Source organism: Cystoisospora suis, assembly GCF_002600585.1.
Source record: "Cystoisospora suis strain Wien I chromosome Unknown contig_210, whole genome shotgun sequence".
NCBI lineage: Eukaryota > Apicomplexa > Conoidasida > Eucoccidiorida > Sarcocystidae > Cystoisospora > Cystoisospora suis.
The window spans coordinates 1-18,711 of NW_027153012.1; the positions used below are offsets into that span (position 1 = coordinate 1).

Genomic DNA, 18,711 nt, shown 5'->3' on the forward strand with positions numbered 1-18,711 from the left:
TCATCCCTCTGTCGTCCTCGACCCTTGCACGAATCGCACCTTCGTGTTTTTTTGCTGGCTGCTTTTTCTTGAATGCGGAACCCACTAGCAACAAGCACGGTGAACACAGCAAAGGCACCCATCCTGCACACGAGTAGCTTAGGTGCAGATAAGAGATGAGACGAGGCTACTGCGCAGCAGCGCGAACACGTGCCGCGGGTGCACGCACTTTTGTTTGTCCACGCTCCTACCAGCAAAGGTTTCACACGTCGACCAGAGTGGTCGAGGGCATGAACGGAAGACGCTCGCCCAGTGGGCTTGTGGCCGGGGGCCTCTCTTTACTTGATTTCAAGCGCGACTGCGGCAGCTAATCGCCACTCTTCTTCAGCGAGGTCGTTTGTTGGCGTCTCCCGTGGCCCAGTGTCCCGCGGCACATTTGACACTAGCGCGCATGGAACGGACAGGGGAGTTGTTTTCCGTACTGTAAAGCAGTGTTTTCTGCTTGGGTGCAGCACTTCGCTTGTTGATTCGTCACCTGCGGTTTGGTGTGGTGGGCTGGGAATATGAGGAGGACTATCGACCGTGGTACTGTCGTGGTCCCTGGTAGCGTGCCTGCCGCGCTTCTTTAAGGGGCCCAAGCAGACTCCCCGGTGTGCGTTTGGGTGAGTATCCGACAGAGGACATTTCTTCTCCGAGCTCTTGACATGATGCGCGAACTCGACATCTAGGGAGATCTACTCCGCACATTAGTGACTGGATGCAAAGGATTCTTTATCAGGCGTCGTGCTTGACTGGTTACGTTGCAGATGGCTCGCGGCAGAGGTATTTGACGAAGAGGGCTTCGAGACAGACTGGGCAGACTGGGGAGTGCAGCTTGTGGACGTGCGCCAGATCAAGGTTGGTACGATGTGTTGCCTCTACTACCATGTCAAACTAAATCAGGTAATCAGCTCGTCGATCGTGGAAGTCGTGCTCAGAAGCATTGCTTTTCACCTCTTCCCAGAAACATACATGTGTTCACGCCCTTCTCGTGAGCGGATAGTATTTTTCTATCCCCGCACAGTTGGCAAGTTGGCTATCAGTCGAATACTCGTGCCCTCTTGGTTTGCCGTGGTAGCGCTTTCTTTTTCTCTTCTGCACGCGTACCTCCGTGTTTGCTTTCTCCTGCCTTTCCCCCTCCTGTTGTACCGGCTTCTCTTCAGGTCTCTGCTGTCTGTTCGCTTTTACGCTGTTCTCGTTTTCTTTTTGAGTCCGCTGCGGCAGTGGCGTCACGGATGCAGGCACGGCACGCGTGATTCCACTGGTCTGAGCAGCACTGCGTCTTTTTCGTAGAGCGTTCTTACCCTCTACGCTGTCTTCGTCATTTCCGTCTCTACTCTCCTTGGTGTTTCGCTGTGGTTTGTGCACTTGCTAGCACATGGCGATGGAGGTTCTCAAAGCTTGTCTTTTCACCGCAGCCCAGGTTCAGTATGAGCTCGACTATCAGTTGTTTCCTTCCCATCCACGACCTCCTGCGTCGTCGTTTTCCCTCTCCTCCTTTCCTCGGTTTCCGTCGTCTCCCTCATGTTCTTTATGCTTTTCATCTCCGCCCTCCTCACCGGACCTGCTACGGGGGCCTCTCGCGGCAGAAGAAGAAAAGGAGGAAAAAGAGGAAAAGGACGAACAGCAAGGGCCGAGGGACAAAGAGCTGGCATCATCCCAAGCTTCCCGGGTGCTTCAGCCGCTCGCGTGTTCAACGAACAAGCCGCGGACGAATCGCACTGGAAGCCTGACTGCAATAGCTCGTGAAGCAAGAGCGAACCCGCGGGATGCGCGGGCTGATATGGACAATCTGTTAAGTGAGCTGACGACAGGTGCGGAAGAGACACAAGTTGCGAAAAGTAGGATGTCCCTCTTTTTTGCTCCACAGAGATCTTTGCTGCAGCTGTGACTTCGCTGGTAATCAAGGTAGGGACAGTTTCCTCCACTTTATTTGGTCCAGAGATTGCTTCACCAGTGGATAAAATATGGGGCGAGCTTTCGAGCCGTGGTAGGAGACGCTGCATGGATCGGCTTCCAGACTTTTGCTGATTCGACGCCCCAGTTATAGTGCCTGAGGCGTTAGTGTTTTCAGAGGGTCACCTTCTCCCGCTTCCAGGGCTGGGATGCCATTGTAGATTAAGAAAGGCTCTGCGGGATGTTCCTGACTCCACGTGAATCTTTTTGTTATCCAGATGTCACACCACCTCTCTCTATGAGCGAAGGAGACGCCGTGCATGCAGCAGCTGTGCTGGCGGCAGAAGCAGCAGCAGGGGCAGCGGCGGCCGCAGCTGCAGCCGCTGAAGCCGCCGCTGCAGCAGACTGCGCCGGCGGGGGGAAAATGGCGGAGGCGGCGGCCAAGACAGCGCTAGCCGCCCAGGCGGCAGCGGAGGCTGAGGCTAAGACGGCTGCAGCACAGGCGGCTGCGGCGGCTTTCGCAACGGAGAAAACCGTATGGGGAGCAGGGAAAACGGTTTGGGGAGGAGGCGGAGTGGAGGAGCAAAACGAGACGAACGAAAACGGGAAAGCGCGGAGAGGCGCACCGATGCTAGTGGATGGCGAGAGAGTTGCTGGGTTTTCAGGGGAACGTCCATCAGCAGCAGTTCAAGGGGTAGAAGGACAGGCAGACGAGAGAAAAAGAGGGACACCGGGTGACGAAGGTGGAGTAATCGGTGTCATCCTTGAGGCAGAGGGAGAGGTGACGTCAGAGGGAGGCATGGACTCTCCCCGCTTAGCGGACAGGGTTGACTCGGCATTCGGCACCGAAGAGAAGGCAGGGCATGAAAAAGAAGCTTGCTCGACCATGTTTTCTCCGTCGTGTCGCCCACCGCATCGCGACGGCAGCGCCGCCGGCAGCGACACCACCAGCACACACACGAGGCCAAGCAGTACTAGCAAGTACAGTCCACGTCCCACTGGGAGCCTCACAGCGTCTCGGAGCTCCCCTCGAGATCCTTTGGATGCCGCGGCTTTCCGCGAGAATTCTTCATCTTCTTCGAATGACAGAAATGAAGCCGCTAGAGGCAGACTTTCAGAAGTCGGTGAGACTCCCTTCCGGGAGGACAGTCGTTTTCTCAGAGAAGCGAAACAGACAGGGGGGAAGGAGGAGAAGGAGGCAGAAAAAGGAAGGGACGAGGGACTGGCTAAACTAGGTGGTGGACAACTGTTTGCCCAGGGTGTCGTGGCTGGCCATGTGCATGCGGAGGGCAACGCAGGGGACGGGTTTGGTTTCCCGCGCTGGAGCGACGTTGTGGTATTGCAGATTTTGCAAAACCGCCCGGTTTTTGCCGCAGCCCTGCTTTCAGATGTCCTTGCTGCGCTCCTCAGAGGAAAAGCCACTGTGCAGAGGTAAGCACCAGCGAGTTCTGCGTAGTGCGCGTTGTGGTGTCAGAATACGACGTAGGATGCAAGCACATCTGTGTACGCCGTACTGAGCTTTCTCTTCCTCGAGTACGGAGGTCTCCTCACTCATATGCTCGTTGGGAGGCTTTGGTTTCAGATGCTTTCATGCTTCTGGCAAGAGGCAGGCTGGCTTTAGATGTTGCGCTAGCTTTGTCGGAGGTTTTTCACCAAAAGTATTCGCACGCCTGTCAGACGTCCGGTGACCGGAGAGACGGAGTAGTCGTGTGCAGTGATTCATCGACATAGCGCGATGCATTGCGAAGTGAAGCTGGGTGACGTGAAGCGGGGTTTTGTCCGACAGGATGGACAGACGCAACAGTCAGGCGTTCCTTTCCAGACGGTCAATTGCGAACTGAGCGTGCTTCGATCGCTGCGTCATGATGCTGTCTCCGCATGTACTTCGGTCCTGCGCATGCAATGACGGCACGACAGTTGTTGGGGCAACTGTCCCAGATACTTAGGTTCATTGTCCGAGGAATCCACTTTTCTTGTAACAGGGGTCTACATCTGTGCGTCTTGAATGGGGGCTACACGGCGCTGGTTCACGTGTTATCTCAAGGAGTCTGCCAAATCGTCGTCACTTAGTGTCACTTGGTGCTCAGCATGTGCTTGGAGAGCGTTGATTTGCCCTGTGGCGATCTCGGGGAGCGCGGACAGTGCATGGAGATCAAAGTAAAGTTCCCTGCCACGATTCTGCCTCTCCAGACAAAAGTGCTAAGCGACAGGTATCTCCACAGGCAGCTTTCGAGGGCATTCACTCAGTGCGTAGCTTCGTAGGTTGCAAGGCACGTGAAAGCTCAGGCGTGCGAACGGGAATCCAGCTGTGAACGGGGCCAGCGCTTCGTCCCCTGATCTGCAAATAGGTACAGGTTGCCAGGTACACAGCTGCTCTTATTTCTTTATGATTTTTATTTTCCGGAGAGTCTACTTCTTCATCCCCACGTCATGCCTACGGTTGTTGGCTCTCCCGTACACTTCGTAGCATTCTCCGTCATAGTCACGTGACTGAAGTGAATAGACGGCGCCCGACCTTGCAACACAGTCGTGACAGTCGAGAACTGTGCGCTTGAAGGCGGCTTCTACCTCGCTACCGGTGCACAAGTGTCCGGCCTCGGGGGCTTTCCTGGACCCAGTATACGTTTTAACAAGGTGGCTTGCAAAGACTTTCGTTCTCTCAAGGATACTAACGCGGTTCTTTTCTCGTGTCACCAGTGATAAGAAATAGTACTTGGCAATGAAAGAGATGTGAAATCGCAACATATAATATGTGACTAGGCTGGTGGCTGCAACTGGAAATAATGTGAGACGTGCTCCAGATGAGGGGGCGTGCCCTACACTCGTTCCTTCTCAAAGGCCAGACGTCAGACACAAGTGTCGGAAATTGTTTCCTGCCACAGCGCATTCGACCAACAGGTACCTACTTGTATTCGCATAACCAGGGATTTAGTCTTGTGTCTGCATGCACGTGCAGTAGAATCAAGATGTGCACACCAGTCGTTACATAGGGACTATGTATACGCTTTGTCTGTGTGTAAGTACGTTTAGAGAAGTCACCGTACGTTCGTCATCAACCATCTTATCTGCGCGCGCGTGCGTCATCTTCGGCCATTTCATCGTGGCCTCCGCGTGCGAGAGTTGACGCGTTGTGAATCCGTTGATCATCGCTCCGTGCCTCCCTGAGAAGTCTAGTTTTGCTGCACGTTTCCTCGCCACTTTTCATGTTGCCTGCAGACCGGGTATCAAGTTTCTTGAAGACGAGCTCAAAAACATTTGCCGCCGGCACGATGCACACACACTCCTTAGGAGAGACGACTTCGTGAGTCGGAGCAGTTTCATCTCCTGGGCTCTGCACAGGCAATGATTCTAGTGGGAGACACCGATATCCTCAAATCAGCCACAGAACATATATGCTCTGCAGGTTGACTTGCCGGTAGGGAGCGGCACGGATCGGAGAACGAGTCTCGGATAATGCTAGCTTGCGTTCCGCTCTACGGCCTGCATATATATATATATATATTTGTATATGCATGAAGAGGTGTCCGTGTTCATACTGAGGTATGTGGGTGAACGCGTCTTCTAGTATACCGTACCTGCGAAGCAGGGGGACAGAATTGGTCATCGTGCAGGTGGCGCCGGGGAGTGTTTCGGGAAAGCACTGTGTGAGGTCATGTTTTTCATCTTGCTTGCAGGCGCTGAAACGCAGGTGCCGATCTCTGGTCGTTTTCGGCTTGAATGAAGTGCTTGTCGAGCAGGACGTGATTGACGCCATGCTGCAGTGTAGTGACACGGAGATCGACCTTGACAAGGCAAGCGATTCGCCATCTATGTGTCGTCCCTTTTCTTTATGCATCTGCACGACGACATACGTATGCACACACACATAAATACATACACACATACCTACAGACCGCTACGCTCACGCAGTTGTGCGTTCGCCTGCGTCAGCGTCTATTGTACCCTGTATCCGAGTTTATGTGCACCTGAGGAAAACTGGTACAGGCAGCCAGGTTACGGTGCTGCCAACTGCGCTTAAGAGCGCCTACGATAACTTCGCTGCATCTCCTCTGTGGCCTGACTTACCCTTCCCTCTCCTTTTGTCGCTTTCTTTTTTTCTCTTTGCGGGATATAGCTTCTCTGTGGAGACGGTGTTGGTCGATAGATTCATTTTGCCGTTCTGGCTGTACGCCGGTACTCAGGTTTCTCGTGAAATTCTGCAAGAGCATGGTGGAGTCGCGGGCGAGGAGCGAATGTACATGCGCAAGCTAACAAAACTGGAAGGCGTGCATGCAGCGGATCTCATCAAGAAGGTACAACCCGGCCCTTCTGCGAGTTTGGCGGGTTTTTGTACTATTATGGCCCTGAATGAAGGCCCAGTCTGGGTTCGGGCCACAGAACCGTGTACGCTTTCTTCGGCTACCGGTTCGAGAGGTCCGGTGATTTGTCTCATCGACCACATGGGAGCTCCCGCCGGCATGGCGGCAGCGTTTTTTCATCCGCGTTCGGGCCACTCCGGTCATTTGGTTGCGCAGTTGAATTCCGCGTTGAGCGGGGTACACAGAAGATGATTTACAAGGGGTCAGACACAAGTACGCTTATCCAGCAACTCTTTAGGAGCCCTGCAAAGACCGGGAAAGGCCTGTTTTCAAGTGTCAGCGAGCCGCCGGCGGGAGGAGAGGAACTGTAACGCTGATCCGGTGTATCAGGGTTCTCGGGGACGTCTGATATCAGGCTGGGATGTTGTCTACACATCCGACCCATGTGTGGACAAAGGGGACTCTTTCGCTTTGTCGGGGCATTCACACGAGGAAACTGTGTCTTTGTGGATCGCGTAGGTACTACCTCATCTCAATATCACGAGGGGAGCCTTTTTTCTTCTCTACGTGCTGAAGAAACTGGGGTGAGTTCGCACCTGCTGTCAGCTTACCTCCAAAGCTCCTTCGCACCTGCTGGTTGTCCGCAGAAGTCGCGCACGCACCTGGTGTGTCTTTGGATGTCTTGCTGGGAGTGTGTGGGCTCTGTTGCAAGGAGACTGCGGGGTGGAGAAAAGGCATCAGTCCGTCATTTGTTCGCTACACATACTTTCTCGCTGACGCACCCGGACATTCTCACTTCCATAGAGCGTCACGTTTTTATCGATACTGTCGTTGGCTGTTCCCCCTCCTTCCGGTGCAACAGGGTTGCGTGAGATGCAAAGAAGAATAGCACGGGGTTTCTGCCACTTCAAGTTTTACAAAGATCTGGAGCCGGTACTGGGCAACTACGTGCGACGCCGCTTTAGCGAGAGGACAGGTCATTCCTCTCAACTCGTAGTGACGTATCTCTTCCATCCACATGCGACGGAATACATATCCCGTGCAAGAAGCTAGAGTGACGCCGCTTAATGCCTACACGGCCCGACAGTGCAGCCAGCCACATGAACTAGTAAAAGCATTGTTTGTTGTTATTTTGCTTTTGCGGGACGGTGTGCGAAGCCACAGCCGGGCTGTAGCTCGCACGGCTGTCTATCTTGGCCGATATTGTTTCTCCGCCTAAGGTGATTCTCCTGGTTTCCGCACAAATTGCTGTGGAAGGCGATTTGGGTTTGCCGTATGCTGTTATCTGGCGTCAGAGTTCGGACGGCTTTGATGACACATAGCTGCCAAGAGGTAGCCCACTGCGTGGGACGCCTTCTTGGGGTCGATTACGTGCTATCCAATCACTTTGAGGTCAGTCTCCTGGAGCGTGTTTTTCCCACCTGTTATTTCTTTACTGGTACTACTCTTAGCGGTGCCATCGGATCTGGAACAGGATGGGTCTTTCTCGGACGCGGCAGGTCGCGCTTACGCTTCAGCCTCTCTTCTCTGTGGTATACGTAGTGCAGGCAGAAGTAGCTCTTTGCTACCCAGAGGCATGTAACTGACGTCGCGAAGACCCTTGTATTCAGGAACGACGGTTTTGAGGGACTGGACTTGTTGTGTGATGCTGAGAATGACTGAGAAAGGCAGTGCGGGGAATCCAGTCGAGTCTCTTCTTGCGTCCTCGCATGGATTCGTTTTTTCCCTCAGCAAAGTATTGGTCCCCTGCACTCTGTGTTGACAGGCGCGCCCTTGAGCTCTTTTGCTCTTTGCTCTTTTTCCAGTCGCGTGTCCCCCTTCTTTCCTGTCACAGAAGCGGCCTCTGCGCATCTTACTTCCTAGGCTAACCCGGTCAAGAGGACGGCCAAGACGAGAGGAATGAAAGGCGTATTCTGTAGACTTTTTTGTGGTAGATGCATTTACTTGCTTACAGAGAAGATCAGAGGCTGGTTGCCATCTTGAGTTGTGTCGTGAGTTTCCCGATGTGTGCACTTTCTCATAGGTCAGAGACGGGCGACTTACAGGCAGGGTGGTAGGAGGGAGCTCCTCCAGCGAAGTGACGACGAGTCACATGCTGGACCCTCTGCGTAAAATGGACTGGCTCCAGCTGCTTCGGGATAAGGAGCGTCTTGAGCGCGACGCACTTTTCGTCATAGCCAACGTAGGCATCGAGATATGCACTCTGTCTCTACCAGAATCTCTACCTATCTGTCTGTCTATGTATCTGTCCATCAATCTATGATGCACCATCTCAGTGTTGTCCACTGTCAGCTCTGTGCGGGTAACGGTTTTTTGTGGTTGACGCGAGGCCTCCTATTTGACCGAAACGTCCTCGTGGCCAGTTGTTTTTGTGTGCGCAGTACGAGAACTTCGACTTTCTTCATGGAGCTGCGGGCGTGTGCTGGTCTTTCAACGCAAGACGAAATCGTGATGTCTCCAAGTTTCTTCTTCTCCTAGGTAAGTCCCCGCTGTGGAGTTTTTTCCTTCTCCATCTCCCGTTGGCGGCCACGAATCTCATTGCAAGCTTTTGTTCGAAGAGTCTCTGCACTCGCAGTACCCGGGAGTGCGCCGAGTTTTTGGGAAGACCAGATGAGCTCGGCTGCTCCTTCATCTCCGCAGAGAAAGGCTTGTCGATGCATTTTGTTCCTTGACGGCCATTCACTTCTGTATCGTACTTAGACACAATTCCCAGACCTATATCTTCAGCAGGTGGACACTCCGGTGAGTGAGAAGTCCACGACTTGAAATGACAAGCTGAGCTTACATTGCCCGCCAGGTCGTTGAAGTTTGAGGGAGATGGAGAGATGCCTTGTTCTATGGGGAGGCAGTTCCTGAGAGAATTTCAGTTTTCTTTCTCATGCAGAGGGCCACTCCCCGGCAATCCCAGTCCTGCTGATCTTGTTGAACCGTCAACTACATAGGTGAAAGACGGTTTTTTTGCAAAATAACAGTTGGTACCGACACCGGATTGAGGAGAAACATCGCATCTCCCGGTGTTGCGGCAAATGCCGCCCTCCGCTACACGGACAGATTTTTTCTTGCTCATCAGTTCGTGGCCTTCTCTTGTTCACGGGCTCCTGAACCTTGTCGCGCAATCTATCACAGTGCCATCCAACCACCGTCGAGGTGACGCAGAGGACTGGGGATACGCGTGGGTCGTGACAGTCTTCGTGTTGCTTCTCCAGGTGTGAAACAGCGCCACCTTCAGGAGTTTTATGCGCGGTTTAGAGCGTGTTCTCTCCAAGGGGCCTTGGAAGACGCTTATCCTTTAGGCCTGACAGCGTTGATTCAAAAGCATCAAGAGAACCTGCTTGCACAGCTCTTGCAGCCTGGACTGCTTTCGACGTGTGTGGAAGAGCGAGAAGCTCGAGAACAAATGCAGCAGGCTGTCCTTCCAGAACAAGACGAAGCCCACTTGCAACTTCAAGAAGCCGAAGAGCAGCAACGTCTTGAGAATAACCACTCGGAAGTAGACAGAGAGGGAGACAGGACAACGTGGTCTCCCCACGATTCGGTGGCGGTCGAACCAGAAAGCGCGGGTCTTCGAGGCGAGACCGCAAAACTCTTAGAGACTGGGAAGGGGGAGGAGAAGGACGCCCTCAGACGTGCGAGTCAGAATGGAAAACCGGATCGGAGCCATGAGGAACTAGAAAGCGATAAGGAATCGAGAACAGAAAAGAGACACTACGAGATAGATCAAGGGGCACTGTACTCGTTAGCAGGAGGAGGTTTAGGGCGGAACGTGGAGCGCGAGGGAGGAGCGGGAGGGCGGTGTAAGACACGAGACCCGTTACTCCTTTGTGAAAGAGGAGTGGAGATATCAGAATGTTCCTTTCCCCCGTCACCGCCCACCAGCTTTATAAGCGAAGGGCGCCGTGCTGGCCCCATACGGTCCGATTCAAATATTTTTGAAGTTGACAGGTTCCAGAGGCCGCGCGGGACCTCTTCGTCTGCTCGTTCTGTCTCGAGCGCCGGGGGCCCTGGCGCGGGTGGGGGCATGGTTTCCGAACGGAGAGTGGATCGCGCTGTTGTATGTGTTTATGGCCAGGTGCGAGCGGATGATGCGACCCCCCATATCTGGAGGTGAGAGGCGGCGGTCCGCGGAGGAGGGGCCATCAGCATTCCACACTACTTTTCGAGTTTGCATGGATACGCCACTCATCTACCCGTAGAGCAGCAAACAAGTATCTTCTCTCGCTCTCCCTCGTTAGTGCCGCTGTGGTATCTTCGGTTCCCAGATTCCCTGTCATTCTTTAATCTCGGGACAAGGGCGAAAAGAAGAGAAGTCTCTCCGCGTAGAGGGCGATTGGAAGAGACCGAACTGCAGAATATGGAAGTGCCTTTTTCAGTCCTGGTGTTGGGGGCTTACCAGAGTGCAGGACATGGCTTATAAAATTGAACGAGTGCGCAGGGTGCGTTTTGCAGACACTTCACGGCACAGGGAAGGGAGCCGCGTACTCGTAAAAATAGCTTTGAGCTGTGCTCCGAGGAAGGGCGTGTCACCGAAACAGCTGATTCCCAGGCAGGCACACGCGTGCGCCGGTGCCAGAGCTTTGCCTTCACAACACGTCCGAACAGACTGCGGCAGATCGGGGTTGCCTGTCCGCATTAGTTGTTGGATTGATGCTCCACTCGCCGCACTGGAAGATTCTCTATGTTGCAGTTTCTTCTGTTATTGTTTAGGGGTAAGCGCTCCTCAGTGATGGCAGCCGGACCACTGTCGTTGCCCCAAACGCCTTCGACTTTATCACGCCTGTTTAGACTTAGTTCTACAGTGATTTACTCGGATTTCATTGACGTCGTAACCGGTAGTCTGTGCTACCGACTGGACGCGCCATTCTATGTCTGTCAGGATAGCTGAGGCTCTTCGCCCGTTCGAGCAAGGGAGAGGCGGTGGGGGAGCTTCCGGTGCGTGTACACCGGCGTCTACACGAACGCGCGTGTCCACGTCGGCCTGCGGTATCGAAGCTCTGCAGCTTGTGAATCTTCACCACCACATTTGTCTTGGAATGACAGTTTCTTGGACCAGGCAAGTGCCGCCGACTCAGTCCATGACACGAGTGTGTCAGCCTCGTCGCGGGAGCATGCTTCTTCCCTTTGCCTATCAGTCCAGCCGGGGCCTTTCACAGTAAATGATGCACGCACTAACGACCACCCCCTTGGTAGCTAACTACGTACATGTAGAGGCCAACGCCCAGCACGTGAATCTGTAGACAGTGGCCGCACCCACCCAGTCTGCCGGTGGGGCTCAGAGTAAGCCGTGCGTTAGCGGACCCGTCTCCGTGGTCACACGTTGTGCCGGGACTGAGTCAACGTGAGCCTGAGGCGCGTTCGGGGGAAGAAACTGTATTCACTTCTCGAGAAGAGACTCCATCGTCTCCAGCTCATTCCTTTCAGTCCATCCCTTTTTGCTGTGCCAGCGGCTTTGCCCGTCATTATATGCGGCCGTTCACGACTATCATTTATAGACGCGCGTAGACACATCAGCTGATGCGTTCAGCCCTGGCGGTGTCCGTAACTGGGGACATGCTACCGACCTGTCCTTACCACAAGCATTCTCAACCTCACATCTTTCTGAGTTTCTCACCAGCCCGGGATACCTAGAGCTGTGTGGCGATGTGCTCGAACAGAAGGGAGAATGCCTGTGCCTTCAACGTCAGGCGTCTTTGACCTGTGTTCGGTCGCACGGCCGCACACGACTTCAGCGCCACGCAGGCTGCACCGAGCTCGGCTGACTGCGTTCCGTGTCTGTATGAATAAGTGGCACTTACATACAGCCGAGTGAGTCTGTGTCAAACCGAGTCGGCTCTCAACTATTACTTGCAACACCCAGCACCTATAAAGTATAGTTTGCGTTTCTCTTTAGCGGCCGTACATCTCACACTATGTATTGTTTCTATCCGTGAGGTCATGTAGTTGCGCCGGTTTCTTCCTGTTGTTTCACAACTGCTTGTTAGCACCGTAACCCGCGGGACAAGCTCTACGCATCGACTGACAAGTGCGGGCAGCTCACGGAGCGAGACGGCATCGTCTTATCCGTCCTTCAGCGCAAGTAGCACAGCAGCGGTTGCCGCTGCCGCTCTCAGCAATGGCATGGGTGGGGGCATGCAAATGCCCTTAGCTTCCTCTCTTCCTTTCCCTGCGTTTTCCGCCTCTCATCTCTCCCTTCCTGCTCTTTCCTCAGCTCCGTCACCTCTTCAGAACTTATCCCCCGTGAAGGAAATTTTGTTTGCAGCTTCTTGCTTGGGTCTACGAGCTTCCTTCATCCCACAAAGTCCGGTCGGTGCCAGTAAGAACGTTTTCTCGTCCCCGCCCGCTTCGTGGTGTTCTCATGTCTCCGGTGTGAAGGGGGTGAACTCCGATCAAGGAGAAGGGACTGGATACCCGGCAGCTGGGCGAATCCTGCGTTCTGTAGAGGACAAAGCTAACGCGAAATCTCTTTCGACACGAAATGGATGTCACCCTCCCGTTCCAAGCTTGTCTCCGCTGTCTTCCTCATCTTCGTGGTCTACTTCCACCGGGGGGCTGGGCGGAGAGGATAAAAGAGAGAAGTCCCAGGTACAGGAGGATTTAGGGCCAAGTGACGATTCCGCACGACGGCGGAAGGGAGATGAAAGCGAGCCGGCCGAGCGATCGTTCTACCTTGTGATCATGGAAGAGCCCTCCGTTTCCCCTCAGCTTCTTGTACATGTTTTTGCTATGCTATTCGAGCAGCTCATCAACATAGAAGGTGAGACTACGCTAAGGGATGATAGGGAGCACATCGGCTTGTGCGGCGTTGACAAGCTGCGTTTATTTTCAGCTGCTTGGTACCATTCTTTTTTTTTCTGTCAGCTCCTGATCTCGACTGGTCTGGTTTGACTCGACAGCTTCCATTAGCTAATGTTGCTTCAGTCGAGAGCATTTCCCTTCTATCCTCAGTAGCTTTATCGTTTGTGCTCAGATGCGTAAAGGGCCACAGCATGGCAACAGACTCGTCTGTATGTACCCTTGCAGGTTGAAAACAGCACATGTGCAGCCGCGTGATGTTCGCACGACCCCTGAGTGCACGCTGAAGAAACGCGTCAAGTATCGCTTACAAAGAAAGAGAGTCGTTCTGATGTGTCGGAATGGACTGTTTGCCCGTCAGTTTCATGCGGATATAAATGTTGTCTGTCGAGCGCTGTTCTGTCAGTCGTCTACTCTGGCGGGCGTTACAGTGTTATGTGTGGCATGTTGCAGCAGTCGGCCTGAGACCCAGGCGAGTATGTGGCAAGTTTCCTCTATCTGAAGTCGTTTTCATCTCTCGGTTCCGGTTCAGCGGGTGTCGCTGTCGCTAAGGCGGGACACGAGCCAGGCGAGAAGGCTCACACGTCGTCAGTATGTGGATCTCTACTGCTACAGAATGTGGGCTTGTCATCTGCGTGTTGAGGAGGTTTGTCTTTCAGAAGGCAAGCGCCACATAGCAGTAGCTATTCATGTCACATTGGGGCTCTTGTTCTGTTTTGCCTTGGCACCAGAGATCGATAAGTTGTCTATGTACGTTGCCAAGGCGATCCGTCTGCGCCTCGCGATCGGCCCGGCCGTGGACGTGCAACAGCTGAAGAAGCAGCTGCTCTGTGTATGCTCAGGTGGGTCGAAAGTTTGGCGGGTTCGAATCAGGTGCCAGCGGTAGGAGAAGCCGCTGGTAAACAGACTTAACGATTACTTTCTTCGTCTGCAGGCGCAACGAATACTGTATGTCTTCATCTGCGGCTTCAACAAGTATTGTATCTGTCATCTGCGTGAAACCTGATCTTGGCTTTGTGTCGGTGTCCGATTTCAGAGTTCGGCGCGGATGTGGCGCTGCAAGCGGACGACATTTCCCGGTATTGTCTTCGACTTGTGGTATTTGATATGGTGAGACGCGAGTTGTCTGTTCACCTCGAGGTCGACTGCGGTTGTTCCCTTGGTGAGGACAGTAAATTAGGGGAGACTTATATTTTGTCTACGACCACAGGTAGTGACTATATCCGGCAGAGGTGCTACTGCGACATTTCAATTGTGCTCTAGTACCAGTCAGCAGCGGAGGCTTTGTTCAGTATATACGCTGTCAAGGACCCGAGTGACCTCAATGACTGCGTCCTGCGGACCCGTATGGCCACGGTTTCAGTAGTAATTGCAGAATTTGAGGGAATGTTGCCTTGGTAGGTTTGCTGCAGTTTTTTTCTGCGAGCTACGTTCCTTCGTTCTGTACGGTTCGGGCAGCGGGACACCCGAAGAGGAGAGTTTAGCCGATGAGACGGGATGCAAACGTGTCCGTATGACGGCGGCAGGTTGGCAAGGAGTACTACGGATGGCAGTAGTGCAGCTTAAGATTATCCTAATAAGATATTCCCAAGCTGTCATAGAGCCAAATGTCTTCACTGCCCGTGCGTTGCAGGATTCAACGCTTGTCTGCGAGGAAGTAATCGACGAGCTTGCACGCGAAGCAGGCGTGATGAAGCAGGTCGCAGCGATTACTCAGGCCGCAATGGAAGGGCAGTTAGATTTCCACGCTAGTCTGATGAAGCGCGTCAGGATGCTGAAGGGAATCAAACGGTGAGTAGGTGACTAGTGACTGTCTGGCGTCGCATTCTCACGTAAGCGAACGCTGGTGGAAGCCAGGAAGAAGCGCCGGGAGCTTCTACAAACGCCGACACACCCCGAGATTCCGTACAAAGTGTCGTGTCTCGGTTTTTGGCTTAGGTGGCAATGAGTTGTGAGAAAGGTATAATTCCTAGGCAACCCAGTTTCCTGCCAAGGGGCCAGATGTTTGGGGGCATGCGGTGGCAGCTTCTTGAACGTCGCTCACGTCTCTCCTCGGCCCGTGTTTGTGTACGCGTAACTTCTTCTGCCCCGCCACCTAGCTGTCACTTGTGTTCGTTTGGGGCTACACTGAAAGCTTGTTCTGTCGTGCACTTCCCGGTTTTCTCTAATACAGTCATCCGGGCCTGACTGAGCCGAGTGATTTGTAAACACTCTTTTCTACTGTTCGGGCATCCACACGCTATGTGTGCCTATGATCGAAAGCCCGTTAAGGTAGAAGTTATTACGAGGTAAACAACAGACATTCACAACTAAGGTCTAGGACTGATCACACACCGTACTGCGCACCGTCGCGTCGCCCTGCAAGTTCCGAGTGTAAACTTCCACGTCTTAGTGAAGGAGGAAGAGATGCTTTTTCAGTCCCGTCCTTTGTAGCTTTGACACACTGTTGGAAGGTAACAGCGACGTTGCTGCCTTTGGCCCTTCTCATGCTTGGGCTTTCATTGTTCTCTTGTGCTAGCGGATTCTCTCTTCCCAGATCTGCGCTTGATGCCGTCGCGGCCCGACTCACTCCTACACCCGGTGCCGCAGAGTTGTGTCGTGTCTTGCGGCATCTTGGCTATCGCTTGGCGGTCATCAGTGGAGGGTTCACGTACTTTGCCAGGAAAATCAAAAAGTTGCTCAGGCTGCACCATGCGTTCGCAAATCACCTTCAAATCGACCCCAAAACTGGTTCGTCCTTGTCTGCCTTTCGTTCATCAAACTGTGTAGCCCGCACCAATGTCTGCCGCGCATCGCGTACGCGTAAACTTTTTCCAGGCAGATCCCTGAAGCTTAGGTATACACGGTTGGATGGCAGTTAACCGATGCTTGTTCGGAGGTGTGCAGTGTGTAGCTAGTGTCTGTCCGTCACCGCGAGTCTCCTTCCCGTCTTTGCCTGTGAAACCCCTGCTATGATAGTGACTCTAGAGTTCGTGTTCCTACTATTGTTCTGTGGCCATGTGCGTCTGCCGGTACATAAACATTATGTCATTTCAAGGAGGCCAAGTTTCTGTCAATTTTCCCCAGCGAGAAGTGACTGATGAACCAGACTAGTTCTGGTCCCCGTTGCCGTTCCGGGTGGGGACTGGGAGGTCGTGCATAGAAGCAAGCAGCTCAATGCGAAAACAAAGAGTAGACCGGTCCGCTGGGTCGGCCTGTACTTCCGTTGCCAAACCATACTATAGAAGCACAAGATCTTCACGCTCTGCGTGTGCATGCGCCGGCAGGGGCTGTGACAGGAGAAGTAGAAGGGCCCGTAGTTACCGCCCAACGAAAGGTTTCCCTGATGAGGATGCTCGCGGAAGTGGAACAAGTAGAGGTCGATCAAGTCATTGCAGTAGGAGACGGTTCAAATGATATTCCTCTTCTACTCCATGCAGGTATGTTGTGACCATTCAGCACCTCTTTTCCGCCCCATCAACCCGTTGTTACTGAGCAGTCAAGATTCACAGACTCGGCCAGCGGGTGGCGTGGTTTGGGGAAAGGATAGGATCTCATGTGTGCACAGTATAGCAGTCAAATAAGGTAACAGAAAAAGCATGCTCTCCGAGGACTGAGTACTCGTGTGATCTCTGGAGACACATAGCACCAGCGAAGGAGAAGGAGGCGGAGGCAGGCTGTCTTGGGCCACCGTACACAGTGCTCAGCGCCTGAGGCTGTGTTTGCAAATTGCCGCTACTTCCGTTTCAAAGCTGTAAACTGGTAACAAGGGGTGTGTTCTTGCGTTCGGTCAGCGGAGTTGTGGCTCTTTGACGGAGGGGTTAAGGGCCACCAACTTGACCATTTCTCGAAGCGCTGTGATTCTCTATGAATCTAGGTGGCGCATCTTTAGTAATGGCCGCGGCAGTACATCGGGCTCCACACACCAGGGAGAAGGCACAGTTTCAGCAGTAGGGGCAGGTTATTTGGAAGAAGTAATAGTCCGGTGCAGTAAGCCAGGGCGCTCGCTGTGGGGTCCTGTCCGTTCGTGATTTCAGGAATGGGCATTGCTTTCTGCGCCAAGAAGCGAGTAAAGGAGAACTCAAACTATCAGCTGAACCAGCGGAATTTGTTTTTGCTGGTCCACCTTCTCGGCATCAGTGAGAAGGTAGGTACTTCTTTGCACGCACCGATCGCGCAGAAAATCCTTGTCAAAACATATTTTCTCACCTTTGTATAGGGAGCTCTTTGTCACGGCATAGGATCACGTAGAGGTAATCTTTAAAAAAAAAGGCAGTTTGGGCTGCACGTCGGGCAGTCGCTGTTGCACAAAACTGTGCACATGATGTCTCTGCGCAACTGATGTGAACACGGGAACTCTCGACTGTATCGAAGTGTCCGAATCATCGCTAGCCGGGGCAGCCGGACAGTTAAGCGGCAGCCGCGAACAGTCGCGAGTAATTGAGTCAGTTTGCGCACTGGGCTGATACTCAAGATCCCTGGCTGGCCACGGCCCGGTTCTCCATGAGAGAGCTTGTTTCAGTGCGGGTTCTGCGTGCAATCGCACAGTGTTTTTGCTGTGCCTCACATGGCTGCAGGCCGCTTTGCAGTTGGCTCAAGAGGAGTGCCGTGACGACTGAAAATGCTCGCGACTGGCGCTCAACACGTCGATAAGGCTCGGTCCAGTTCCGAAGCTACCCCCCTCAGGGTAGTGACCGCGAGCTCGGCCGGAGAGGCACCGAGGAGGATGACGGCGACTGTGTACTCTTGCACAGCAGTTCGCATGTTCTGTCGTAATCTGCTACCCGGCTTGTTTGGCGCTTTCGACTGGCCGGCAGCGTGTCCCTGTTTCTGGCCGTTTCCTGGTATTGTGTGAACACCAGGGCTACTTTAGTAGGCAGCTGAGTGCTGCACGACTACAGGGTGGTACCAAGAGTGTTCTTGTCTGAAAAGAAGCTTACCGTTCAAGCATCTGTCTTTTGATGATGAGCGAAAGCGCGAGCATGTGTTGCCCTCACGCTGTTTGTAGATGTTCGAGCCCGCAGGGGTGAACCGTGTGTAGAAGGCAGTAGTTGTGTGCCAAGGTAGCCCAGCGGGAGCGTGCAGTAGCTTCCTACGATCGGAGTGGACGACATGGCGTGGTGCTGCCGCTTCGCTGGGGAGGCGGCAATGAGAACGTGTCTTCTCCCGGTTGGAATGGAAGCTGCTGTAGAGAGAGAGAACACAGGGTCGTCTCTTTAGGAGAGAAGAACATAAGCCACTTTCTGCGCGAGAGCTCGGCGTTTGTTGGCCTCGTTGTTTTGCTTTAGTAAAGGAGACGTTAAGTGTTCTCCACGCAGCTGTTACGGGTCAAGAGTGGATCGCGGTTGTTGCCGATCGTGCTGGGCGTGGCGGAGCCCACGCCTACCTTCCGTACGAACAGAGTCGTGTTTAACTGTGTTATCTCGCGTGATTTCTGGACGTGTGAAAAACTAGGACTGGCTCAATATAATCCCCGACGCAACGAGCGTGGTCGCTCAGTACTGGCAGGTCACTAGACCGTGTACAGCGTTCGTTCGCTCCACTAGGTCGGTGTCCAGGTCCGGGTCAGGAGAGCCACAGTCAAATGGCAGTTTCCATTGGTATACTACATGCGTAAGTTTGCTGTGTCGGGTTATTCGCTGATATCTCTACGGGGCAGGAATTCCGTGAGAGCACAGAGAATGAATCTCGCTAGTATTGACAGGGAAACCCTCTGCTTAGAAAAGCTCCC

At 53.5% G+C, this 18,711-nt stretch overlaps 1 protein-coding gene across 1 annotated transcript; it reads left to right on the top strand.

Annotated features, from left to right (window-relative positions):
* The first annotated feature begins 618 nt into the window (after positions 1–618).
* Positions 619–18,302, top strand: CSUI_000548 (phosphoserine phosphatase). The gene is made up of 22 exons (XM_068060782.1): positions 619–641; positions 786–921; positions 1,394–1,832; positions 2,193–3,345; positions 4,002–4,124; positions 5,131–5,215; positions 5,589–5,654; positions 6,096–6,206; positions 6,732–6,796; positions 7,508–7,604; positions 8,236–8,394; positions 8,594–8,690; positions 9,419–10,316; positions 11,086–11,262; positions 12,191–12,963; positions 13,733–13,843; positions 14,038–14,111; positions 14,635–14,792; positions 15,538–15,731; positions 16,268–16,420; positions 17,018–17,127; positions 17,558–18,302. Exons 2-22 carry the CDS (start codon positions 886–888, stop codon positions 17,597–17,599), a joined length of 5,121 nt encoding a protein of 1,706 aa, XP_067927237.1. The 5' UTR covers positions 619–641; positions 786–885; the 3' UTR covers positions 17,600–18,302.
* The last annotated feature ends 409 nt before the right edge of the window (positions 18,303–18,711 follow it).